Source organism: Vitis riparia, unplaced genomic scaffold (assembly GCF_004353265.1).
Source record: "Vitis riparia cultivar Riparia Gloire de Montpellier isolate 1030 unplaced genomic scaffold, EGFV_Vit.rip_1.0 scaffold686_pilon_pilon, whole genome shotgun sequence".
NCBI classification, from domain to species: Eukaryota; Viridiplantae; Streptophyta; class Magnoliopsida; order Vitales; family Vitaceae; genus Vitis; species Vitis riparia.
The window spans coordinates 96,879-124,841 of record NW_023269734.1 but is presented as its reverse complement, the minus strand read 5'-3'; the positions used below and the strand labels follow the sequence as shown (position 1 = coordinate 124,841).

General features: G+C 31.2%; 3 protein-coding genes across 4 annotated transcripts; 2 read left to right on the top strand and 1 right to left on the bottom strand.

Annotated features, from left to right (window-relative positions):
• The first annotated feature begins 1,221 nt into the window (after nucleotides 1-1,221).
• On the top strand, nucleotides 1,222-2,221 carry LOC117910262 (ylmG homolog protein 1-2, chloroplastic-like). The gene has a single exon (XM_034824345.1). It carries the CDS (start codon nucleotides 1,275-1,277, stop codon nucleotides 1,974-1,976), a length of 702 nt encoding a protein of 233 aa, XP_034680236.1. The 5' UTR covers nucleotides 1,222-1,274; the 3' UTR covers nucleotides 1,977-2,221.
• Nucleotides 2,222-13,637: 11,416 nt separating this feature from the next.
• Nucleotides 13,638-17,432, top strand: LOC117910265 (protein TRIGALACTOSYLDIACYLGLYCEROL 1, chloroplastic-like). 2 transcript variants are annotated; one of them, XM_034824349.1, is made up of 4 exons: nucleotides 13,675-13,729; nucleotides 13,868-13,957; nucleotides 15,864-16,166; nucleotides 16,292-17,432. In XM_034824349.1, exons 3-4 carry the CDS (start codon nucleotides 16,120-16,122, stop codon nucleotides 17,301-17,303), a joined length of 1,059 nt encoding a protein of 352 aa, XP_034680240.1. In that variant the 5' UTR covers nucleotides 13,675-13,729; nucleotides 13,868-13,957; nucleotides 15,864-16,119; the 3' UTR covers nucleotides 17,304-17,432. The 2 variants fall into 2 exon arrangements, with proteins under 2 accessions (XP_034680241.1, XP_034680240.1); XM_034824350.1 differs by lacking the exon at nucleotides 13,868-13,957 and having other exon boundaries at nucleotides 13,638-13,729.
• Nucleotides 17,433-17,459: 27 nt separating this feature from the next.
• On the bottom strand, nucleotides 17,460-22,810 carry LOC117910266 (probable aldo-keto reductase 2). Its single transcript, XM_034824351.1, has 5 exons — nucleotides 22,563-22,810; nucleotides 22,275-22,475; nucleotides 18,552-18,724; nucleotides 18,356-18,458; nucleotides 17,460-17,966 (listed from the first exon to the last, which is right to left on the bottom strand). Exons 1-5 carry the CDS (start codon nucleotides 22,773-22,775, stop codon nucleotides 17,631-17,633), a joined length of 1,026 nt encoding a protein of 341 aa, XP_034680242.1. The 5' UTR covers nucleotides 22,776-22,810; the 3' UTR covers nucleotides 17,460-17,630.
• Nucleotides 22,811-27,963: the final 5,153 nt, after the last annotated feature.

Sequence of the window (27,963 nt, the reverse complement as noted above, 5' to 3'; positions counted from 1 at the left end):
GAAGCTCCTGATTCGGAGATATTTATTAGTCATGTCCACTGGTCGACATAAATACATGGCAAGTGTACATTGTTTGTAGGAACAATTGAGTTGGTTGAATTTGTTTTTTTTTTTAAAAAAAAAAACATGTAAAATAAAGCATTTAAATAATTTGAAAATTTGTTAGTGGGATTTCAAACTATTGAAAATCTAAAAGAATAATTAATGGGAAATTAAGTGAGAAATTGTCGATATAGAAAACTCCTTTTACAGTTAGGTATCTGGCTAAATCGAACTTTCAACCTCTAAAAAACTGTTTAAAGACAAAACAATATAAATGAACACTCACAATGAATCAACGTTAACAATAATATTCAAAAACCCATTATAAAAAGGTACATCTTACAAAAATGGGAAATTGTCGAAGTAAAAGTGTTCTTCAAAATGATATATATTTTGTTTAAATGTAATTTTAATATAGTTAAATAGATCAATCGCATAAATGAGAAATTGGATTATGTGAGAGCGTGAAAATAGTGAGAAATAATTCAAGATGAAGTTAAAATAGAACCCGATACTTTAACTTCAAGCATCATAATATCAACATCCTTGTTTGCTACCACACTGCCCTAAAATCCCAAATTAAATTCTCAAGATTTGTAGTGGGGCTAAAAAAAAAGTAAAATAAAATAAAACAGAAAAATTAAATGAGAGTAAAGGATTGACGGGCAAGTGAATTAAGAATTAGAGTTTTATAATGAGAATAAAAATTTAGGATGAAAAAACAAAAGGGAAAAATGAAATAAGAAGAAAAGATAGACAAGAAATGCGCGAATATGAAATAAAAAGGTAGAGTTAAAATACACGTAATAAAACTAAAGTCAATAATTGTGGTTTTATATATGCATATTTATATTCTTTTAAGTAGATTATCTTAAACCATTTATAGATTAGTCAGGTTGGACTAAACTAAAAAGAGCTTCTTCTTCTTTTTTTTTATTTAAAAAAAGCAAGTTGGTTTGCCTTTGCAAAACATCAACTAATGAGGTGAAGGGAAAAACACTACTTCTACATTTTTTTTTTTTTTTTAACGAAATACTATTTCCTTTACCTTTTTTATTCTAATAGCCTTATTTTGGCCACAAACTCTCAAAAAACCAGAATAACCTTTTCCACATCCTCCTTCAAAGAACACATCAAATCTGCAACCAAACAGCCCCTAAAACCACGGTAGTCCAGATAGATTGCTGCTCGTGCCCTTCACTGCATAATCTTCATTTCCGCTTATTTCTCCAATGGCCTCTCTAATGGCTTCCCAAACCCTTCTCCTCAGAACCCCAAACCCCACCCTCTATGCACCCCACTGCACTCCACTCCCCTCTTTCCATGTCTCCCTCCCCACCTTCTCTCCGGCCAAATCCCACCGCCTGCGCCTCCGCTTTCGCCGCGACGCAAAACTCGCCATCTCCGCCTCCACCACCACTCCCACAACTCCCTTCACCGATTCCACTCGCACCGTGTCCGCAATTTTGTCTTCAGCTCTCGCAGTTTCCAAAGTATTCATCGCCAAAATCCAAGATATTTTTCTCAATTTGAAGCAAATTGATTTTACTCCTAACCCCGAAGAGCTCGCTGCAATTCGTGACCTCCGGAGCAGCGTGGTCTGTGCGGTGGGACCGCTGTTTTTCGCCGCCGCTCGGGACCGCCCCAGTGGCTACTTGAACACCCCACTCACGGTGGTCGCGGCGGGGATGGCCAAGTGGCTGGATATATACAGTGGTGTGTTGATGGTTAGGGTTTTGCTCAGTTGGTTCCCGAACATTCCATGGGACCGGCAACCGCTGTCGGCAATTCGGGACTTGTGCGATCCCTATTTGAATCTTTTCCGGAATATCATTCCGCCGGTGTTCGATACATTGGATGTCAGCCCCTTGTTGGCGTTTGCGGTTTTGGGTACGCTTGGTTCAATTCTGAATAATAGTAGGGGAATGTATTGATGAAATTGCTGAGTGAAGTTTTTCTCATTTCAACTGAGAAATGTATTGGATTAAATCAACTGGGATTGTGATTTTGTTGTCATCCTATGCTTATGTGGGTTGATTTTTGGTAGAAGATATACCGATACTAGTTTTGGGCCAAACGTGTTACATTCATAGTTTACAGTATTGACTGTTGAATGAGATGACTGTGGAATGGGATTTCTATATTTTTTTAATTGATATTTTTAGTTCGATTTTGATTACATGTCATGCTATTTAGTTTTTTGAATTCGATGAGCATAGGCCTGTGTGATTCTGTTATTGTTTTGGTTTTAATTTTCAATGTACGGTGCAGCTACACATATTTTGCCTGGTCGAGATATTTCTGCTGATTAGGTTATCCAAGTCTAATTTAGTAGTAGTTAATTATTTGAGTTATTTAGAATTTAGAAAATCTTCTTTCTTAGAATGTTCAATGTATGGTGCAGCTACACATATTTACCCAGGTTGAGATAGTTCTGCAGATTAGGTTATTTAAGTCTAACTTAGTAGTAGTTAATTATTTGAGTTATTTAGAATTTAGAAATCTTCTTTCTTAGAAATATCTTATTGTATTCGACGATATTTCAAATATCGGAGTGGGGGTGCGGGGCTCAACCACGCAAAGCTCGACCGTGCAAAAAATTATTGATATATCGGTTATATTTTGGTATTTGTCAATCAAATTGAACCCTTAGCAACCACTGAGCCAAATATGCCCTTCGTTGTATATGGACAAATATTACTATATTTAATAGATTATAGTTTTAATACGAAAACATATATGTATCATCATTTATTTTACATCATTGAATACATTTGAATTAAATATATTATAGTTTTAATATTAAATTTATTTTCAAGTTAAACATATATTATTATCAATGTCATAATGTTGTTGTCGAATAATATTTAATGTAACTTAATAATGAATGTACACTTACAAAATTCATATTTTTATTGACGCACATGATGTAATTATTGAATATAATAAATTACATCATACATATATCAATTTCTTTAATAGAACAATTTCAAAATGACTATTATTACTTCTTCTATCATTTTTTTTTTATTTTTCCTAACATTTCCATGAGTTTTATTCAATTTTCATCTCATCGAAATTCTATGTCAAAATATCCATTGATATTTTCCGATATATCTGTAGGATCAAGTTACCGATATATTCATTAAAACCGATATTTTCATCCTTGATTGTAATAAATTCTTTTTTTTTTTTTTATTGGAAAATGAGTAAATATATTAAAAGCACCTAACAAAGGAGCACTAATGTACTCACAATATATACAAAGGATGCCTAGACTAGCCGGGAAGGAGATAAACAAAAAATCCCTCACCTTACTTGGAGTTCTACCAAAGATTCCTTTTTCTTAAATAGTGCCTTTTATTGATTTTTTTTTTTAAAAAAACTAAAAATTTTCAATTTTAAAGTTTATTTATAAAGGTTTGTATAAGAAAGTTTCCATTTTTCAAACAAGTCCCTTTTATAAAAAAAATAATTAATAAAATTCTGAAAGTATTTTATTTTATTTTTTAATTTATCAAAATGTTTCTATTTTTAAAAGTTCTCTATTTTCTCAAAGTTCCTATTTTTCTTTTAATTGAATCACTTGGAAGGTTAAAACCATTAGGGAAGAATTAAGAGTTCTAATTAGTTGTCATATAAATTAAGTATCTTTTGTGTTATTTGTTCAGCGTTTGGGTTCAATTTTGGGAAGACTTGTGGTAGGGGATCCACTTCTATACTTTCAATTTCCAAATCTTTTTTGAGTTATGACACATAGAAATTAGAAATTCTCCTATTTCATCTATTCTTGGCATCTCTTTTCCTTTTTCTTGGACCTTTAACTTGACATAACCTCATATTGATTTGGAGATGAGGAATTTTGAAAGACTTATGTTCTCTTTCTCATGTGCACCTGTCACCATCTATCCTTGATATGAGAGTTTGGTCATCATCTTCTTTAGGCCCATCTATTGCAAAATCTTTCCTTTTAGTCCAATCCAATCTATTGGCTCATGTTCATTTCTATCCAACAAATTTCATATGGCAATCTAAAGTCTCATCCAAGGTCAAGGCCTTTGCATGGCTAGTGGTTAACAAGAAGGTCGACACCAGTTATCCACTATAGATGGGAAGACTTGACAAAACCCTTGGTCTTGATTGTTGCATTATGTGCACAAGGAGTGGAGAATTGATTTATCATCTTTTTGAACACTATTTCATGACTTTGGGGTTGTGACACAGATTATTCAGACAAGTGAGGCTTGTTTAGGTTCCTCCTAGGAGTAGGACTGATATGATGATTAGTTCCTTTAGGGGTTTGGGGGGTACAATTAGAGGCGAAATGTATGACAAATTGCTTACCTCACTTTAATTTGGATAATATAGTAGAAAAGAAATGCAAGGATCTTTAAGGATATGTTGAGATAATATGACAAAAAAAAATATATATCGGAGAATTGATTTATCATCTTTTTTATACTATCTGATGACTTTGGGGTTATGACATTGACTATTTAAGCCTCGTTTGGGATATTTTCTTGTTTTTTGTTATAGCTGGAAGTTGAAGCTTAAGTCACAATTTTTAAAGGGTAATATTGGTATTGTAAAAGTTTTATTAAACATGAAAGAACTTTTTACATAAGCCAAAATAGAGCTTCTACAAGAAGCAATATTTTTCTAGTTTCCATATTAAGCTTTTTTATAAGTAATAATTTCCTTGAACAAAATTAGCCAAACGGGTATAGAAGCCCTTATTGAGCTTAAAAAAAGAACTTTTAACTTCTCAGAAGTCGATCCAAATAGGGCCTCATACTAGTGGTCCTTGTGTGTGTGGGAGTACACTTAGAAGCAAAATCCTATGATAAAGAAATGCAAGGGTTTTTAAGCACAAGTGGGGATAATATGGTGGGAAAGAATTGCACGGATTTTTTAGGACAAGTGGAGACCTATAGGGTTGATATGTGACCTGATTTATTTTTTTTCCAAACTTATTCATTTAATATTTTTTTCTTTTTTTTTTTATAGGTAAATTTTTTTGTCTTCATTGGAAATTGAACCGAAACCTCCCATAAATCCACTCCAACCTTTATCACTTGAGCCAGGCCTTAAGGGCTTATTCATCTGTTGTTTTGATTAGAGTTTGTATATTTAGGAAGGACTCCTCATCCTTTACATGTATTTTTAAATCTTTATTAATTAATATTTTATTTCTGATAAAAAAGAATTTATCCGGTGTTTGGGTTTTCTAAAGCCTTGAATTAAGCTATTTGATGTAATCAAGAGAACACTAAAGAGAATGATCAAGTTTTTTGGCATACTTTGCAACAATTCATTGTTTCTTTTCTGGTGAGACTCCTTGAAGACCTTAGTCAAAATCTAATGATTTTCTTTCCTTTTTATCTTCTTCTTCTTTTCTCACTTTCACTTTTTTATTTTTTATTTTTTCTGCTGCCATGACTTGAACTACTTGTACCCTTCTTTAAATCCTAAAAGAGTGAAACCTTAGCCAACTTTGTTTTATTGTGGACAAACTACCTTAGGGTTGTTCTACATCAAACAACTTATTCATTTCTAGCATATGATTGCTACAGTTTGTGCTTACCACTATGGTTTATGTTCTTCTTGTCCCCCCTCTTCCGTATGCAAGCATTCACTTGCTGGTGTTAGAATAAGTTTTCTGTGTGCTTGTTCAATCATATTCATAACCTGTCAACTAATATGTGATCTCTTGGCTATGCATCTAGAGCATTCAATTTGCTTATGCTCAAGTGGGATTTTTTTTTTTTTAATTTTTTCTTTATGTGTGTATTCAACCATCCTATAAGCTGTCAAATTTTATATGACTTACAATGATTCCCTGCATGTTCTTTCTTTTGCAATTATTTGTTGTTTGTCCCTCCTACTTTGAAATTGACTCTTGGATGGTGCCCAAGTATGGATATTATAATTGCAGTAAAGTGGCAGTGAGTACACTTTGTCTTGGTCTACAGTCTACTAAAGGATCCTCCAATGCTCTAGTTTTGTGTTAACCATTCTCCAGTGTTGCTGCTTAACTAACTCCATTGACAAACAAATTACAGAATGGATCTTCATTGTTTCTTGTATACAAAGCTAAGAGATACTATCAATGAAGAAAGAGAAGAGGTGTGGAAAAAGATGAGATTTCTGTCAAGTAAAAGTCAAACTAAACCCCAATCCCAAGTACACCTCAACAAAAATCAAATGTGGTCAGCTAGAGAAGCTGCTATCCTCAGGGAAAGCTCACTGACCCCAGTCAAAACAGATCAGGCTCAAGATATGCCTGCAAACTTCTTGGTCCCTAAGGCCTTGGGGGAAGTCAAAGATGACATAGGCTCCAAACTGATAGGTGTTGTAGATTAGAATCGTTATTTAGAATTATATTAACAGACAAGGATCACCTCCCATGCAATTAAATTAAATCATGAAATGATCTGTAAAACTTTAAATGTAAGAATGGGTTTTAAAAAGAGGCTTAGTAAGTCTGGTCTGAAAAATAGCTTCTCATCATTAAAAATTATAAGAAAAGTTGAGTAGGGAGATTTTATCTATCTATAATTTTAGCTTTCATATATGGCAATTTATTATGTTCCTTCCTCTTGTTCCTACTTTATTCTCTTAGACAGCATAAGGCATTGCTTGAAGGGGAGTTAAATGTCTCCTCAGTGAAGTGAAATTGGAATCTTGATGAGCTGCTTTCAGAATTTTTTAGACGATTAGTCATGCTAAGCACAGGCTAGAGAGACCGACTTATTTGTGTTCACTGTCAACACTCCATTATGGAGTAAATAAATTGTTCAAAAGGACTGGAGATATGAATTGGTGACATTAAATAGTTGTTCAGGTTTTAGATTTGGTAAATAGTGACAAAATCTCTCCATATGCCAACGAGAGGTGTTTTACTCATTGAGAGGTTGAAACTGATGTTTCTTGGGCTAGGGAAGAAGGGAAAAAATGGTAGTGCATACGTATGATAGGAGTAAAAAAGGATGTTTTAGACAGGCTGAAAAAAGAATATGTTACTAGTTGAAGTTGGGTGTGAAAATGATGCCAAGTGTCTATAACAAGGAACATGATGTTTGGCAGAAACAAACAAATATTCCCATCAGGGAATGCTATTGCTTAAAAGAGGCAAGGAGTCAAATATGGCGATTTGGCAAGAAATGATCTTTGGGCCTTTCTTCTCTCTATGATATCATGTGAATTACTATAGTGAAAGTTTCCAGTCCTCTTGGTCTCTCTTACAGCCTATGCATGCATTTGGAGTAGTTGTATCATTGATTATGTTTGAAATTTCTTATGACTTAAATTATGGTGTAATCCTATTTACGTTTACTCGTATTTATAACTTTCATTTGGAGTTATACCTGATGTTGCATAGATATTATTATTACTAAGCTTATCTAGTTGTGTCTATAACACTTTCTGCCTGTGTCTCTGAGGATGAAAATTGCTCCGTAGGATACAAGTTGGGGGAAGTCTCACATCATTTCATTCTCCGAATTTGCTGGTTGTCTGGTTGTCGAACAAATTCTTTCTCTGTCATAGCCCTTCCAGTATTGGAGGTGGCACTGTGCCGGTAATGAATAGGAAGAAAAGATGTGTTCCCATCATTTCACATCATTTTAATTAATTCTTTCTTCATTAAGACTATGTTTGTTCCTAGGAAATTTGGGAAAGAAAAAGTACAAATAAAAGAAAATAAAAAATAAACTTAAAATTAATAAATTATTTTTATATTCTAGTTTAAACTCATGTTATTTCATTTAATTTTTTTTATTATAATTTAAAAATATTTAAGTTTTTAATTAATTTTAATTATATTTTATTTTCTTTAATATTTTTTAATAGGATAAATTTATTTTTTTTAAAGTTATGTTTGAAGGAAAATATAAGAAAAAGAAAATAGAAATAAAAAATGAAAGGGAAGTCAATACTAATAAAAATAAGAAATAAATTTAAAATTAATAAATTATTTTTATATGTTTTTTAAAATTTGTTTCATTTACTATTTTTTCATTATTAAATAATTTTAAAATACATATATTTTTAATTATATTTGATTTTTTTTAATATTTTTTATATTAAAATAATTATGAGAAAATTATTTTTAATTTTTTTTCTTAATACTTTCTAAAATTAAACATAACCAAACATAATTTTTTTTTTCTTTTCTTAATACTTTTTGGAACCAGAAATAACGGTGGAGATACAACATATGGCTTTTTCTCAATTGCCTCTTCCTTCCCCCATTGTTTTCTGATTTGTGTCTGTTTCTTTCTTCTTGCGTCAAGCAGTGTGTACAAACAGTACAAGATTTTCTATGTTTAGTCCCACTATATGCGAAATGACACCATTTTGATTTCCGAGTTTCTTCCTCTCCACTTTTTATGGCATGTTTCCTTCCAAAAAGAAAATAGGAAAAAAAATAGAAGAAAAAAAAAAGATTTAAAATTAATAAATTATTTTTATAGATTATTTTAAAATTTTTTATTTATTTAAAATTTTTTCATAAAAGTTAAATAATTTAAAAATATATGTATTTTTTTAAATAATTTTAATTATATTTGACATTTTTTTATATATTTTATATTAAAACCGATAATGAGAATATAATTTTTTTAATAATTTTTTTCTAGTATTTTCGAGAACAAACATAGCATTTATCTTTACTCCGTTTCTCCCATCTCTGCCATTAAATAAAAAACAGTTCCATTTTATCTCTGATGCAGCTATTTTTTGCATTATTTTCCTTAGTGGAATTGAATTTGTAAATTATTTTGAAAACCATAGTGTAAAATCCACTTATTGATGCATACGTAAAAGATGATGTGTCTGATCCGAGGTGGCAAAAACGAAAATTTGAAAATGGTTTGCTTTCCACAAGGTATATAAAGAAAAACACCTAGGTCTATCTAATAGCAAGACACGTGTCTCCTTTATATTCATAAATTTTTATATTCATTTGTATTCCGTTTGATATCAGTTCGTAAAATATGTCTCCTTAAAACCTTACTACGAAAAACCTTAATAAAAAAAATATATAATATTCTTTCTATGACTTGATTATAAATATTGTTTTGTTAAAAGCCTTATCAATAAAATCTAATGAAACAAAACTTAATTTTACAAAAAAAGTACAATATATTATCCATATTACCATGCTTTCCCTCATGCAAACAAGATTTTGCTTTTTATAGCGTATCAACTTGAAAATCTTTGAACTTTTTTTATTTCAATGTTGTCTTAACTTTTTCAATACAATAAATAATGATGATTTTATGAATAGACTTTATATGGTGAATATAAATTATAACGCATGATTCTTGAATATGTCAGTTCATAAATCTTAACCATACACATTCATTAAAAATTATGAGTAATTTTGGATGATTTAGTGAGATGACTATCATTGATTACTTGAGTGATGTCTATGACATAGCAATATTGCCATATGTAAATATATAACCAATTTGAAATTGAATTTTATTTTTAAAAAATAGTTTTTAAAAATAAGTTTTAGAAAGTATGGTCAAACAAACTCATATTTTTATTTTATTTTTAAAAATTAGTGAAAATAATTTTTACTTGTTCTTTAAAAATTATTCTCTATTTCACTTTATTTTAAAAAATTGTTTTTAGAAAACAACGACTAAACACTGTTAAAAATTTTTAAAAACAATTTTTTATCTTTAAAACAGAAAACTATATTTAAATCACATGGTCCAACATACTTGACTATTTTGACAATACATAAATCAAAGAAAGTAATACGGAAATGTGTTAAAATCAATGCATGATAAACACAAGTAATTTGATGTTTAAACATAAATCCAAAGCAACAAGCTCCATCAAAACAAGCAATAAATGGAAATTCAACAAATTGGAATTGCTTTTACATCGATATTAGAAAAGAAAATTTAAAAAAATCACATAAAGTCTTATCGAGCCATCAAAAAACACAAAATTTAGAGTTGAGTTTGAAACAATGGGCCTTTATTAGACCAACCCCGGCAAATTCTAGGCCATGTTTGATTTTGGAAAATTTGAGGAAAATTATGGGGAAAAAAAAGAGTATTAATCACATCAATCCCTTTCAATCCCAAACTAATAGTAATTGATTCAAAAGTTGTATCAATCCCTCACAATCCCAAACTAGTAGTAATTTTTCGTTTGTGGGATAAATCCATATCATCAGAGTTGTTATATACATTTATTTTAAACCATTTTCCAAGATAATTGATAAAAAAATTTTTGTTACAAGTTATTGGACCTGTAAGTTGACTGTTAATGATAACCATAACAAAAAAATGGTTCCATGAAGATATATAGAGTTGGCACAATAAATAATTAGATGGAATATATGGAATTGAATGTACCCAAAAGATGGGATTGGAGGATCTGAGACTTGCAAATTAATTGCCCAAGTACCATCTCGCTCCAATCTCCATCTTGTGTCAAAAGGACTTGATGAGGCTAATGTGTGTCAACTATTACTGCATTGACAACTGTAACAAAAAAAATGGTTGTATGAACGGTTATATGGAATAGAATGTACCAAAAGGTCAGGTGAGATCGGAGGATCTTTCACAAAATTAATTACCAAAGTACGATCTCGCTCTAGTCTCTACGCTATTATCAGTTCATATCAAAACTGCTTGATGAGACACCTCTAGAATATTTCAATGGTTTCTCCACATTTTTTCTCTCAAACCCAATGACAAGGAAAAAAGAGTAAAAAATGAGATAAACAATAGGGAAAGTTATGTTTCCGGATGTCCATTTGCCAATAATATTATCTTCAAAACCATTGGGATGATGGTTTGTGAGCTATTTGGGTAACTCGTCCTGCCTGTCCCTATTGGGATGGGTATGAGTAGGTGATAATTTGGGATAGATGAGTTTAGGAAAAATTTCAAAAGCCAAATCGTGTTCAAGGCGGGATGGGTTTTGTATTGCCTCGCCCTAACCCGACTACCCCTCCAGTTACAAATTTAGTTTTCAAATTTTATAAAATATCAAACAACTCATTATAAATAGTTTCTTTTTTTACATTTGCCCTAAATCAGCCATTGCTCTCCTTCTATTGGTTTCTCTCATCTATGCATATTGTCACTTTCTACTTCAAGTTTTAAAAATCCATCTTCAAGTTTTAGAAATCCATCTTTAAGATGAATACAAGAAGAGTACCACTATCAAGAAACATAAAAACTCTTTCCTTCAAGTTTTAGAAATCCATCTTTTAAGATGAATACAAGAAGAGTAGCACAATCAAGAAACATAGAAACTCTTTTTTCTTCTTCAATTAGAAGTGGAATCATAACAATGATCGGCTCTCTTGCGATAGTGACAACTTCGATATTCATCAAGTACCAAAGTCTTCAAAATCTCCATTTCAAGCCCTCTCCTCTTTTGAAGGCTTGAGTTTTGATTTGGTTTTCAACCTTCTCTTCTTAAAATTTTAGTAGTGGTTTTTGCTTTTTCAAAAAGGTGTACAAGCATGAAGATTGTGAATTTGTTCATTAGGAATTTTGTGGATTGATGTAATGCTGTTAGTTTTGGGAAAATCATCCCCTATCCAAATAGAAATACATATCTGGTTGACACATGCAATGTCAGATTTATTTTATTTTTATTTTTTAAACAAAAATGGATACTCGTCAAAATGTCCTAGCTCGGGATTGAAATATGGACGAGGAAAGATTATATAATTGGGAAATAGGGTTTCTATGTTCCAAATCTACCTTATTGCAACCCCTAAGAAAAACATTAGAAGCCTTAAAAGAGACAAAAATACTATTGGTGTTTTTACGAGGAGAGCTCCTATTTATACACTTATGAATCTCTTTATAATCCTTACAATTTCTTATAAATCTAGAATTTTATATACAATATATACATACAACCTATTTTATACAAGGCACCTAAAAGACTCTTTAAGAATTCTTTAGAATATTCCACCAAACTCTTGAGACTCTTCCCATTTATCCTTATAATTTTAAAATGCTCTATATACAAAATATATACAAGCCACTCACAAGAGTTTGTGAGAAATTTTAAGAACACTCCACACAATTCTACATAGACTCAACCGATTGGATGGACCGATTTTGGCCTAAGTCCTTACCAACGGGTTTTCCCCTTAGGCTGGGTTTCTAATAAGCTTTGTTTTTCTCATCTTATCATATATGCTGGGCTGAGTTCAATTGGATTTTTTTATTTTATTCCCTCCTCATGTGAAGTGGACTGGTCAACAGTCAGTTCGCTGCAATAGCATGATTCCTTGTCTTTAATTGATAAAATATTATATTATAATATAAATTAGTAAAATATCATCTTATTCCCACATATATTATTACTTGGACATTAAGTATTATATTTTATTATTAGATGAAATTAAAATATTGATATATTTACATTTTATTTCTATCACAATTTAGTTTTAATATTGAAGATAAAATATAAAATATTTTTACAGTTTTTAATTATTTATGTACATTTTAAACTTTTTTTAAATTTATTTTAATTTTAATAATATATAAAATTTATATTTATGATGTCACATAGGATTCTAGAACCATCCTCTTAATTAATGAATTGTGATTCCATAATTTTTTTCAGTTCAATCATCCGTCAAATTTGAAACTTTTGCAATTATTCATATTGATGGATCTCATGAAATAAGGATTAAAATATTGAAAATTATAGAAATATTTATAATTGGATTATAAAAATATTGAAAAAATACAATGAAAATTTGGATAAAAAATATTGGTGGGAATTCGACTATTTTCTTATACAAGTGTGTTGAAAAACCGATGCAAAACCGTATGAAAAATTTCTTAATCCTCAATAAAAGCCAAACAAACCATTTTTCGGCGGCAAATTTCTTCAAGCACAATTCGATGCCCAAAGACTTGCATCCATGCATGGGAAGGCCTTTTCTTGGGCTCAAGGAGTTTCCCACTTCTTAGAAAGTTAAGCTTAATTTAAAAACTTTTTAAATATTAAAATTAGATTTTATTTTTAAAAGTCAAAGAAAATATTTTATTAAAAGTAATTGTTTATATTTCTCTTTCAACCCTATTACTTGAAAAAAAATTGGCATAATAACCATACAAAAAAGATGATAAATGGAGTGTGAGGGAAAGGAAAAAAAGGAAAAAAGAAAAATAAAAATGAAAGTAAAAAAAAAAAAAGATTTAAAGTCCGCAAATTATTTTTATGTATTACTTAACACCTATTTCACTTATTTTTAACATTTTAATAAAGAGATTTAATAATTTAAAAATATATATATTTCGAATTATAATTGTATATGATTTTTTTTTTAATATTTTTTATAATACAATCAAATATAAGAATATTATTTTTGCTTAGTATTTTTTTTTCTTAGTAGTGAGAGGTAGTGGAGGAATTTACCAATGTTTCTGAGGTGCACATCACCAATGGAGGAAATTTTCATTTGTAGTAATGCATTGGGCTCTCTATTCCCTTGTTAGGTGATACAGGCCCAAGATACGTATGGTCCTTTAATCACCACTATCACATATGGCCCAATATAAACCCATCTCTGAAAGAATACAAATCCTCTCTTCATATTCGTCTACGGATTAAAACCCTGCCTTTGTACTGCCCGGAGCTTCACCAACTGCAAATCGTTGTTCCTTTCTCTCCGGCATCTCAGGTACGTGTCTCACTCCGGTAGCTCACTCTGATTTCAACACAATTTTTTATTGCCCATCGTTTTTTTTTTTTCTCCAACTAGCATCTAATTGCGATCTCTGACAATTTCTCAAATCGGCATCTCGCTGCGTTTTCTCAGGCCTAGGTCTCCTCCGTCTTTTCTCTCTGCGACTTTAACAAAACTCTGCCTCCTTTCTCTCACTGAGATTCCCACAAAAGGGAAGTTTAGGTGCGATTTCTCGCTTTCCCGCTCTACAAAGCAGCGAAAATTAGTTGCACGGAAGTGTGAATGAAAATTTTTCAAAATGTTGTTGGAAACTATCTGTGTGGTTTGGGATTTAAAGAATGAGGAGTTTAAAATATGTACAATTTTTTATAAGTTTCACTAGAATTTATTTTCTAGTTCATTTTCCCCATTTTCCTACCTTATTTTGAGATCCAATAGAGTTTCTGAGGCGAAAACTATTCGAAATGGAAATAACTATTTGCTTAATTAGGCAATGACAATTTAAAAAAATTTAAAGCTTGAAAATGATCGGTGAATTTTTTTTTTCTGAGGTACTGGTTGTCGTATTGAAAAGAGAAGAATTGGGCATCTGCTTTGTAGCCTTGAAGTATAATCATCGGCTTCAACTTTTACAACTGAGAATTGTAGTTTCTTGTTGTATGTATATATATATATATATATTATGAGTTTTACAATATAGAGATTTTTTTTTTTTTTTTTTTTTTTTTGGGAATAATAGGGATAATAGGCTGATAGTTTGTGGTTCTCCAACATTTTTTTATGAGGCTTGAGAAGGTGCACTCTGTTACTTTGGGAGCATAAAGGCTTCATTTGAACCTGCATGTTTATGACCACATATGCAGTCTATTTTCTGAGGAAGATGGAGGCACCAGTGTTGTAGTCATGAGATAGTATTACTGTTATGAATCAATGTAATGACTTCCATGCTCTATTGTTGCTGATTTTATTAGTATTTTTATAGAGATTGGGTGTTGGGAGAGTTCACCATTTAAGGTTTATCTGGCACATAATATTTGCTTTTAAAGTTATTGTTGTTGAGTGACTAAGTGGGAGACTGTAACTAGGAGCAAGTGTCTGATTTTGGAGAACAGGGATTAAGATTTGAGGTGATCTAGTGTAGCAAAAATATAGCTTTTTGTTTGGTTTTAGGGAACTCAGAGTAGTTACTGGCATGAGCTGTACTGGTTGATTAAGGAAAGGAGTTAAATTTGTAGAGTTTCACAAAGTTTTCTATTAAGTGGGGTTTGGATACACTTTCTGTTTCCTCTATCTCTCTCTCTCTCTCTCTCTCTCTTTTTCTTTTTCTTTTTTTTAATTAATTAATTTATTTATTAAAAATAATAATAATAGTAGAAGCACTCTTATATAAAATGTGGCAACATATAAATGGTAGGGACTTAACTTATGTTCTTAAAAACTGTTATAAAAAATTTGAAATTTTGAGGTAGTAAAAGTTTTTAATACTTTTATTTTATTTTATTTTTAAAAATTCTTAAAAATCATTATCTTTTTAAGGTATCTCCAGTATTTACATAAGAGTATATGCTATGTTTTTTTTTTTTTTTAAGTTTTAAAAATAGGAAATGTAGCCAAACACCACCTTAGCCAGTGCCATGGACATACAAAACTAGTATGAAGTTAGCCTACTCTTGGTCTGTTTAGACATTTTAATGTATTTGGGAGCAAGAATCCCTAGACCAGTGTGACTATTTAATCTACATAATTCCCTCCGCCAGTTGGAGGCTTAGATTGGCAAATCAAGCTGATGGTCTTGCAAGGAGGGTGTAAATGTACAATGGTTCAATTTTTTGGGTGTTTCAAATCCAGGATATGCCTGTCAGTATTGCTCAGAAATTAACAATTGGTCGCATTTATATTGATTGGGAAACGAGCAAGGTCGTTTATAATGATGGAGAGCCAGGTGATCTAACAGGGCATAAAGACATGATTTAACATGATCCTCTCGACTCTGTTTTTACTTGCTATAAATACTTACCTATCACTGCTGATTCTTTTGATTCTTTTTTTACAACCCATGAACATTTTAAGGATACTTTCTTTTTCTTTTGAAGATAATGTTCATCCTTTCATGTCCTGTGTATTCCAGATTTCTTATGTATCATACAGGCAAGCTCAGGTTTCAACTAAATTGAGGATAACATATCTTTCAGTCTTTGGTGAACTTCAACAGCATTGTTACTGGGGGGATCTGTCCCATGTGGCTAAATCATGTTATCAAAATTTTGAAGTTCTTTAAGACAGTATTCTGACTTGCACCAATTCATAGCAGTTTCCTGTGTAGAAGCCTTTGAAATCAAAGGATTCTACTCATTCTCACAGCGTTGAAAAGGTTGAGTCTAATAATGCAGACAGCTTCTCTTCTTCACCCAGTTTTTTGCTTCTCTAACAGGTCTCTCTCTCTATCTATCTCTATCTCTCTTTCTCTCCAGACACACACATGCAGTGTGTCTGTGCTATCATGCCTACATATGTGAAATATTTTTCTCATCTGTATCTTTGACTTTTCTTTTGAAGGGCAAACAAAGTTGATGGGTGGATGAAGATGAAAACATCTAATTTGAGTCCATTCTTAGGAAGAGTCAGCTTCACTGGAAAATCTCAGACTTGTAAGTTTCACATCCCTGTCCAAAGAACCAGGTTGTTTTCAATTCCTAGTGCAGATGATGGCCATCCATCTGTCTCAGTGTCTGAAGAAAACTCAGACACAAACCATGCATTCAATCATGAAGAAGAATCCTTGTTGAGCAAATGGTCGCCTCCCAGGTACCTATGGAGGGGATTATCTGTGTTTATCATGGCAGGGCAGGTAATTATTAGGATCCTGACGGGCAAAGTCCACTGGGTGAATACTCTACAACAGCTGGAGAGAGTTGGGCCGAGATCAGTGGGTGTCTGTATCTTAACTGCAGCCTTTGTTGGTATGGCCTTCACCATACAATTTGTTAGAGAATTCACCAGATTAGGATTAAACCGATCTGTTGGTGGGGTATTAGCTTTAGCCTTCTCAAGGGAGCTGAGTCCAGTTGTGACATCAATAGTGGTTGCAGGGCGTATTGGAAGTGCATTTGCAGCAGAGTTGGGAACGATGCAGGTTTCTGAGCAAACCGACACACTAAGAGTTCTAGGCACAAACCCTGTGGACTATCTTGTCACACCTAGGGTGATTGCTTCTTGTATTGCTCTACCATTTTTGACACTCTTGTGTTTCACAGTAGGGATGGCATCAAGTGCACTTCTAGCTGACAGTGTTTATGGGATTAGCATCAACATCATACTGGATTCTGCTCAGAGAGCTCTTAATTCATGGGACATAATAAGTGCAATGATCAAGTCAATGGCTTTTGGTGGGATCATATCTACTGTAAGCTGTGCATGGGGAGTAACTACCATGGGAGGTGCCAAAGGAGTTGGGGAATCAACTACTTCAGCTGTGGTTATCTCTCTTGTTGGTATCTTTATTGCTGATTTTGCACTCTCTTATTGCTTCTTTCAAGGGGCCGGAGATGCACTGAAGAATTGTGTATAATCTGTCTTTTTCTTTGTTAGCTATTGATTTTTCTATGTTGTCGATTTTTTTCTTTTTACAAACGGTATTAACAGATTAAAGATAAGATAACCAAGATGCGAGCTTTGATGAACTTTGGCTGTTCATATATACCTTGATTTCTCAATTCTATCGCAATGATCAATCCTCTTTTAGGCGTTGGATAAAAAAAAGGGCAGGAGCTTAACCTGCTTGTGTCACATTAACCCGTTTTATTCTGGATTCTAACATGCAATGCAATTACACATCAAAGTTGTACCATGGGTGATATTCTGGCAACCTTGTAATATGTCAATCACCTGATAAGATTCAAGCTTCCCATGAAGAAAGGGGTGGAGTTTCTGAGTCCTTCCAGGTAGGCAAGTTGGCTCCATATCTGTCACCCTTGACAGCATCTACTGAAGCAATGGCTTCCAGTTCAGCCATTTCTTCCGGTGTTAGTTTCACTGACAAAGCCCCCATATTCTGGTTGAGGTTTTCAATCTTGGTGGTTCCTGGTATGGGACATACGTCGCTCCCTTGGTGATGGACCCAGGCCAGTGCTAGCTGCGATGGGGTGCATTCCTTCCTTGCCGCAATTTTATTAACTCGCTCAAATATGTTACTATTGTCCTTTAGATTCTCAGGGCGGAACCTTGGTAGATCCTGCAGTACATGAAATTCATGTAAGTACTTCAACAATACAGAACACAGCTATAGTTTTTGAACGTAAAGACAGTATAATGGAGAAGAGTATTCGTTTCAACTTGAAGACAAATTAGTAGCTACAGAATATTGGTTATTTGGAGACCAGTGGAACAGAAATTAAACTAATCAAAATTTGGTATGAGAAACCGGAACACGACACAAGGGTTCCATGGTGTAGTGGTTAGCACTCTGGCCTTTGAATCCAGCGACCTTGGTTCGACTCCTGGTGGGAATCTTCCTTCACTTGAATTTCTTACTCAAGTGCATTTTTTGCCTTCCCTTTTAAGCAAATTTTCACATATTCATTGATGGTGATGGGTAATGCAATGTTAGTCGTGTGGACAAACCTTTCTGTAATCATCCTGTGACAAGTTCTCAACCAGCTTCGGTCCTGAAGAAAAGAAACCCCTCCCCAGTGGGCTATATGCAACAATCCCAATTCCAAGTTCTCTGACCAAACAACAAACATGAGGAGTTACGAATCTAGATTTTTCAAACACTTCTTACTTAAAACAGCTTTTTCAGTCTCCATAGATGCTTCACCTGCAAGTAGGAACTATGTCTTCCTCTACATCTCTTGACCACAAGGACCACTCCAACTGCACAGCTGATATGGGATGGACTGCATGTGCTCTTCTGATTGTTGAAGCAGAGGCCTCACTCAGACCTATGTACTTTATTTTACCCTCTTCAACAAGTTTCTTCATTTCTCCCATCTTCCAAAAAAGACATGAAGTTATGACAGATAGCTTGTTACTAAAACCAAGGAGCTTCAGTGCTTGTTTTGTATATATATGTCATAGAATGGAGAAATATTCAAAACATATATTAATCATGCTACAGTGTTACAACATATTGTCATTGTACTAAACCAAATTGCACGACTGTTGGAATATTGCAGTTTAATTTAGGGCCTTACTGCAGCTTGATTAAAGGGATTATTCTTGAATGCATATCAAAGCTGGAAAAACATGCCAGACCTCTTTCTACCGTTGGCCTTCATTGTTGAGTCTACTTTGTCTCTTCCTCTCTTTGTGAGATATGGTAGAGGAGTTTTAAAAAGGATATGAAGAGAGCTCTAAAGGGCAATAATGGATGGTGATCCAAGGGGATAATCCAAATAGTTAGATCACTACAAGAAACTCAATGGAACGAATTTCCTTGAGAGGTCTCAATCTGCAAAGTTGAGAGTTGAGGCCTTCATTGATGTGGATTAGGCTAGGAGTGTTATTGATTGTTGATCAACATCTAGTTATTATACATTTGTTAAAGATAATTTGGTGAATTAGAGAAGTAAAAAATAGTCACTGATGGCTAGGTTTAACGTGGAAGTAGAGTTTAGATCTATGGCACAAGGGATACTGGAACTTATGAGACTAAGAGTGTGTTTGTTTTTTTGGTGAAAACAATTTATTTTCAGAATTTAGGTTATTTGTTTTTCTATTTTTTCATGATTTATTATAAATTTTTTACTGAAAAGAAAAATATCAAAATATTTAGTTTTTTTTAAATAGAAAAAAATAATATATTAGTTTTTCCTTACTTTTCAATACTTAATAGAAATAAAATACTATAAAAACAAACAATCTAATATTTAACACTATTAAATATTAAGTAAAAAAACAAACACCACCTAAGGATTCTTCTTAAAGAGTTACAGGTGAATGTTAAAATGTCCATGAGACTATATTGTGACAACAAGGTAGTTATTAGCATTGCTCATAAATGATCATATAAAGCATGTGAAAGTTGATCGACATTTTATCCAAGGACCAATTAGCAAATACTTTTATTAAAGGCGTCACAAGCCTTATGTTTGGAAGTATTACTAGCAAGGTTATAGTATTTTATTATTCTTCTCCCTCTCATGAGAGGTTATGTCATGGAACAATGAAAGAGATGGTTGAATGGTTATAGGTTTTTAGAATGAACTCAATTTAATGACTTAAAGGGATTTCAATATTTCAATTTAATAAATTATTATGACTTAATAACTTAAGTCATTAAGCAAATTAATTATGCTAGGTAAAATAACTTAATATTATAATTTAAAGAAAAAAAAAATATTAAGTTAAAATAATTAATTTTTTTTAAGTCTGAAATCTCTTTTGCCATATTTGTTCATATCTAGTGGGAGTTTATTTTACAACCATGAATATACATCCAAAACCCTTTTTTATGATTAATATTTTGTAGTTATTTTATATATCTATGATACTTTTAATATGATTGTTTAACAAATAAATTTATTGTTGATTATTAATTAATGAAGGTAAATATTAGTTAAAATCAATAAGAAGTAAATATATTAATTTGATGATTTAGAAAAAAATAAATTAAGTTAACTTTATCAAACAATCTTAATGGTTAAAGTTAAAATTAAGTAATAAGTTTCAAGTGAATAATTTAATTTAAAATAAACTTAAATCATTAAATAAAAAGTATTAGTGACTTTAAGAATAATTTAACTTAATTAAAAAAAATAAGGGTTTGTTTAGTTGTTGTTTTTAAGAACTGTTTTCTGTTCTTGAAAAAAAAAACTAAAAACCTGTTTGATAGAGGAAATAGTTTTTGTTTTTATTGTTCCCGTGTTCTCAAAATGGCTCTTTTTAGAAAACAAAAAATATTGTTTTCCTTGTATTTTTAACTATTTAGAGAAACAAAAAAAGGCATTAGAGAATAGGTTCTTCTCTATGTTTTTCTTCTTCCTGTTCTCACATTTTCCCAATGGTTTCTCCTCTAGCTTAGTGGTTTCTCCTCCAATAAATGCATATAAAAATTATTTATATATTTATAATATCAAATTAATTAAAGAAAACACTTTATTAATTGAAAAAAAAAAAAACAACATCCAAATATATATACTTTTTTGTTTTACTTGCTTTAAAAACCTTTTTATTAATTCAACAAAAAATGTTTTTCTTTTTGTTTTTCAGAATAAAATCTATTTTTCAGAATTCATTTCCCAAACATGTATATATATATTTTTATTTTTTTATCTAAAAATACCAAAAATTGTTCTTAAAAACTGTTTTCAAGAACATTTTTTTAAAAACAGTAACCAAACAAGCCCTAAGTTTTTCCAAATTCTTTAATAATAATTTAACTTAAAATTAACTTGAAGCATTAAATAATAAATATTAAGTTTTATGGACACCCTTAAAACTCTAAACACCTGTCCTATTCATGAACTTTTATCTACTCATTTATTATGATAGGATTGCATGATTTTACTTTTTATATGACATAGTTTTCAAAATTAATTTGTTGGGGATTGTTTTTGAAAACAAAACAGTTTTTGAGAATTGTTTTTAAAAATAATTGTTGTTCTTTGATGTTTTATAGAATAAAAGTATGCTTATGAACTTGAATTATTCTTAACATATTTTCCAAGTTTTCAAATATTTTAATTTTTTTATTTATAGTGTTTGATTTTTAATCATTTTTCATATTTGTATAATTATTTTTTGAAATAGACCTTAGAAAATAAGTGAAAATAAATGAAAACAACTATTTTCAAAGAATAAAAAACTAGACTTTGTTTGGAAATTTTTCTTAAAACAATTTTCTATTCTTTAGAAAAAAAGAAAAAGAAAATATGTTTGAAAACTATAAAATAGAAATAGTTTTCCATTCTTAAAAACAAAAAAATATGGTTTTTTTTAAGAGAACATTTTCTAGTTGTTTTTCCAAGGAGTACTATTTAAAAAAATGATTATATAAATATAATGAATGATTAAAAATAAAATATTACATATAAAAATTATTTTTAAAACATATTTAAAAATATAGAAAATAGATTAAAAATATTTGAAGTTTTTAAATTGACTTTTTCCTACAAAATATTATAAAAAAATTTCAAAAATTATTTTCTAAAACTATTTTAAAAATACTTCCTAAACAAAGTTCAGCTATCTATTTTTCTGGTTATCAAACATGATTGATAGTTTTGATGAAAACTCAATTTGAAGAAAATAAATGAGAATTGAGTGGTATCTTTTGTCAAAATATGTTTCATAATCCAAGTACATTTTTGGTCATTTCACCTCTTTCCTTTGCATTATTTAAAACCTCATTCCAAATTTCCAACTACTAAAATCCTTCACAAGGTAATTTTTCATGAAAAAAAAAAAGAAAAAAAGGAAAAAACGAAAAAAAAACCAAAAACAGAAGCAAAATAAAACAAAACAAAAGCAAAAAAAAAAGAAAAGAAAAATCTGATTGCGGTTGGGAAAAGAAAGGATGGGATGGCAAAAATGTTCAAACCGTGACTTCAATGGGCAGGCGAGTGTCGACGCGATGCTGATAATAAAGATCGATGCAGTCAACTTGCAGCCTCCTCAAGCTGCCCTCGCATGCTGCTCTTACATGCCCAGGCTCCCCGCACACTTCCCTCCCGCCATTCGAAAAACTTATCCCAAATTTAGTACCCACTTCAGCTCTGCCTCTTATCCCTCCCTCCAGAGCCTGCAGCCCATAATCCTAGCATCCAGTATCAAGACTCCGGCTAAAAATAAAAACCAAACATCCATCAATAATAGAGAGAAGAAGGACCTTGCCCAGAAGGGTTTCGTTGGTGAAGGGGCCATAGCTGTTGGAGGTGTCGAGAAATGTGACGCCGGCATCGATGGCTTGGTGAATGAGTTCGATCATCTGGGGTTGGGGCTTGGGAGGGCCGTAGAAGGCGGACATTCCCATACAACCTAACCCTTGTGCTGATACCTCCAGGCCTTGTGAACCCAGCTTCATCCTCTTCACCATCACCATCTGGAGAGCCAATGGAAGAGAGACACTGTTTGCACTGGCCACCAAGGAGTACAAGGCTGCAAACACACTGTGTCTTTTGTCCCAGTATATTCATTTCAGGCTGGCACGCACCACCTTATTTCAACAACTAACCCTTTTATTGCCATTTATAATTTTTTTTTCTTTAAAAAATTTAAGTTAGAAGCCTAGACTTCTTTTTTGTACTGAAATCGAAATTGCCAATTTAGGCCTCGGTTATTTTTTCTATTTTAAAATTTAATTAAAAAATATTAAATTACAAATTATAATTGAAATATAAAATTATGTACTTTAATAATAATTTTTTTTTATATATATTTGAACTTAAGGAATAAGTATTATTTCAATAAAGATAAATTGATAAATATAATAATAAATAAATATTTTATTTATCAATAAACTAATAACCTTAAAATAATAAAATTATATGACATATAAATAAGATATAAAAATATATAATTTATTAATTTAAGTTATATCACATGATATACGGTTAGAGAGGGAAAAAAAAAAAAGAAAAAAGAAAAAAAAAAAAGAGTACCAAGGTTATCTCTTTATGAGGCATGTGATATTATCTATATATATTATGTGAATGTTTAATGAGTATTTTTTTTTTTTTTTTGTGATTTTGATGAAACTATTAAAATTACATTTTATATAAACTTTTTTTAATTAATTTCATTAACTAATTTTGAAATGTATCTTCAAGGCATATATGTTCTATGTATACAAATAATGTGTATATATGTACATGGAAACTTAAGAGTATACTATTATTTCAATAAAAATAATTTTGTCAAAATACAAATAAATTAATATCTTAAAAATACAATAAATTAAATATCTTAAATTAATAAATTATATAATTTTATATCTTATTTATATATCATATAACTTTATTATTTTAAGATAATTAATTTATTGATAAATGAAATATTCATTTATTATTATATTTATCAATTTATCTTTATTGAAGTAATACTAGATCTTTAAGTTTAAATATATTAATTTTTATTATTAAAGTATATATTTTTAATTTAAAAAATAATTTATAATTTAATATTTTTTAATTAAATTTTAAAGTAAAAAAATAAAAATAAAATGAAGTCTCAATTAGCAATTGAGGCTTTAGTTTAAAATTAAAGCCTTATTTGTCAATTGAGTTTTAGTTAAAAAATGAAACTTCATTTGACAATTGAGGCTTTAACTTAAATTTTATTTTATTTTATTTATGACATGACAATAAAAAAAGCTAATTTTAAGTTGGGGAAAATAATGCAATCATACATCAACTAAAAAAAATAAAAATTGAGATTTTAGAACTTTGCTTTTTGTTTTTCAATTTTAGTGTAAAATGAGAAAAAATATTATCTATTCATGCATTCCGATAGTACTTTCAAATTTGTTCCACAATTATCTTTAAAAGTAAAGGACAAAGTACACACTAATTTAATACCACCTGTTAATAAGTACATGTGTAATTTATTTTTAGCATTTCTCTTACATCAATATATCTCACCTACCATTGGCCATATTCCCACCTTTTTTATTTCATTTTTTTTTCCTTTTTTTTTTTTTTTTTTTTCTCTCATTCCACCATAATCCATTGTCACATATTATAGTTTTTATTACTAATTTTTCTCTTTTTTCCTTTATATTCTTTTTAATATGCTCATGTATTTTCTCATAAACCTTATTTAATTTTAATTTTTTTACTCTTTAATTTCTCCATATTTATTGATTTTAATTATTTTTTTGACATATTAAACTTAAAATGATAATATATAATAAATATTTAATATAAAAAATTAAATAAAACAAAAATATATAATGGACAAAAATGAAAATATTATTCCACAAATAATATACTTGATGATTTTAAATATTAATTATAATAATACATTTGATAAATTAAGGTTTAAATTTAAAAATTCTATTTTATTATTTAGAGGTTTATGATATAAGATTTTTTATATTAATACTAAACAAAAGATTTATTTATTTTGTAAATTCTATCACATGTAAAAGTAAAAATATCTTTGTAATACTATTTTATTATTTACATTATTTTTCTTTTAATTTTCATTTTAAATTTATCATATCAAAATCACAATAAGTGGTGACGCTTTTATCATTTTTCTTATGATTTTAATTTGATTGTGGATCTAACTTTTTATTTGGTTAAAATCTTTAATTTTAAATTAAAATAAAATATAAAAGAAAATATATTTTTCATATAAAAAAAATTATATTTAACCTTTTATATTAATTTCATAAAAAATAGGTACATCCTTAAAAAAAAAAAAAGTAAATTCATACTTAGGGGAACCGAAACCACTATCATACTTTTCATGGTGTATATATTCATCTGGGACCCTCGCTAAGTAATTGGAGGTCCTCGCCCACCCCAAAACAAACTTTGGAATCCTAAGTATATTCGTTCTTAAAGGAACTAAGACCCCTAACTCCATTCTCATGGTCAGAGTTCATATATTCCATTGGGGACCCTTGAGAAGAAATTGTAGGTGGTTCCCCACCTTGGAACGAACATTGGAACCCAAGGTACATTTAAAGACAATTTGGTACATCATTTACAAAATTTGGTACATCTTTCACAAAATTTGGTATATCCTTAAAACAATTTGGTACACCCAATCCATGAGCTACTAGGACCTCTATATTATCACCCATGGTTCGTTTATTTCTTTAGGGATCTCTAGGAAGTAATTAGAGGTCGTTTCTCACTTTGAAACTAACTTTGGAACCCTAGGTACATCCTTAAGGAAATTTGGTACATTATTAAGAAATTTTGGTACATCCAATCCTCAGGCTATTGAGACCCTTATCTATCTTCCTATGGTTCATATTATCCTTTGAGGACCCTCAGGTAGTGATTGGAGGTCATTCCCTACCTTGAAGCGAACTTTGGCGCTCTTGGTACATCCTTCATACATCATTTACGAAATTTGGTACATTCTTTACAAAATTTGGTACATCATTTACAAAATTTGGTATATCCTTAAAAATATTTGGTGCATCCAATCCTTGAGCTATCAAAACCTTTATCTTATTACCCATGGTCCGTTTATTCCTTTAGGGATCTTTGGGAAGTGATTGGAGGTCGTTCCCTACTTTGAAACGGACTTTGGAACCCTATGTGCATCCTTGAGAAAATTTGATATATCCAATCCTTGAGCTAACGGGACACCTATCTCTCTTTTCATAGTCCATTTGTTCATTTGAAGACCTTTGGGAAGTGATTGAAGGTCGTTCCCTACCTCGGAACAAACTTTGGCAACCTTGGTATATCATTTACAAAATTTGGTACATCATTTATAAAATTTGGTAAATTCTTCACAAAATTTGGTACATCCTTAAAAAATTTGGTACATCCAATCCTTGAGCTACCGGGACCCCTATCTTATTACCCATGCTCTGTTCATTCCTTTAGAGATCTTTGAAAAGTGATTGGAAGTCGTTCCCTACTCCGAAACAGACTTTGAAACCCTAGGTACATTCTTAAGAAATTTTGATACATTCAATCCTTGAGCTAACAAGACACCTATCTTCCTTCCCACGGTCCATTTATTCTTTTAGAAAGCCTTAGGAAGTGATTAGAAGTCATTCCCCATTTCAGAACAAACTTTGGCCCCCTTGGTACATCATTTTCAAAATTTCGTATATTCTTTATAAAATTTTGTACATCTTTCACAAAATTTGGTACATCCTTAAAAAAATTTGGTACATCCAGTCCTTAAGCAACTAGGACCCCTATCTTATTACCCATGGTTCGTTTATTCCTTTAGGGATCTTTGGAAAATGATTGGAGGTCGTTCCCTACTCCGAAACGGACTTTGGAACCCTAGGTACATCCTTGAGAAAATTTGATACATCTAATCCTTGAACTAATGGGACACCTATCTCCTTTTTCATGGTTCATTTCTTCCTTTGGAGACCCTCGGGAAATGATTGGAGGTCGTTTCTCACCTCGGAATGAACTTTAGCACTCTTGGTACATCATTTACAAAATTTGGTACATTTTTCACAAAATTTGGTACATCCTTAAAAAACATTGGTACATCCAATCCTTGAGCTACCGAGACCCCTATCTTCTTACCTATGGTCTGTTTATTCCTTTAGGGATCTTTGGAAAGCGATTGGAGGTTGTTCCTAACTCCAAAACAGACTTTGAAACCTTAGTTACATCCTTGACAAAATTTGATACATCTTATCCTTGAGCTAAATGGACATCGGTCTTCCTTCCCATGGTCCATTTCTTCCTTTGAAGACCCTTGAGAAGTGATTGGAGGTCGTTCTCCACCTCGGAACGGACTTTGACAACCTTGGTATATCATTTACAAAATTTGGTATATCCTTAAAAAAATTTAGTACATCCAATCCTTGAGCTACCGGGACCCCTATTTATTACCCATGGTTTGTTCATTCCGATAAGGATCTTTGGAAAGTGATTGGCGGTTGTTCCATACTAAAAAACGGACTTTGAAACTCTAGGTACATCATTGAGAAAATTTTATACATCTAATCTTTGAGCTAATGGGACACCTATCTCTCTTCTCATGGCTAGTTTTTTCATTCAGAGACCCTTGGGAAGTGATTGGAGGTCATTCCCCACATCGGAACGGACTTTGGCAATTGTGGTGCATCATTCAAAAAATTTGGTACATCTTTTACAAAATTTGGTACATCCTTAAAAAAATTTGGTACATCCAATCCTTGAGCTACTGGGACCCCTATCTTAATACCCATTGTTCATTTATTCCTTTAGGGATCTTTGGAAAGTGATTGGAGATCGTCCCTTACTCCGAAACAGACTTTGGAATTGTAGGTACATCCTTAAGAAAATTTGATACATTCAATCATTGAGCTAACGGGACACCTATCTTCCTTCCCATGGTTAATTTATTCTTTTTGACATCCTTAGGAAGTGATTGGAGGTTGTTCCTTACTTTGGAATGGACTTTGGCCCCCTTGGTACATCCTTTACAAAATTTGGTACATTCTTCATAAAATTTGGTACATCCAATCCTTAAGCTACCAAGACTCCTATCTTATTACCCATGATCCATTTATTTCTTTAGGGATCTTTGGAAAGTGATTGGAGGTCGTTCCCTACTTCGAAAGGGACTTTGGAACCCTAGGTATATCCATG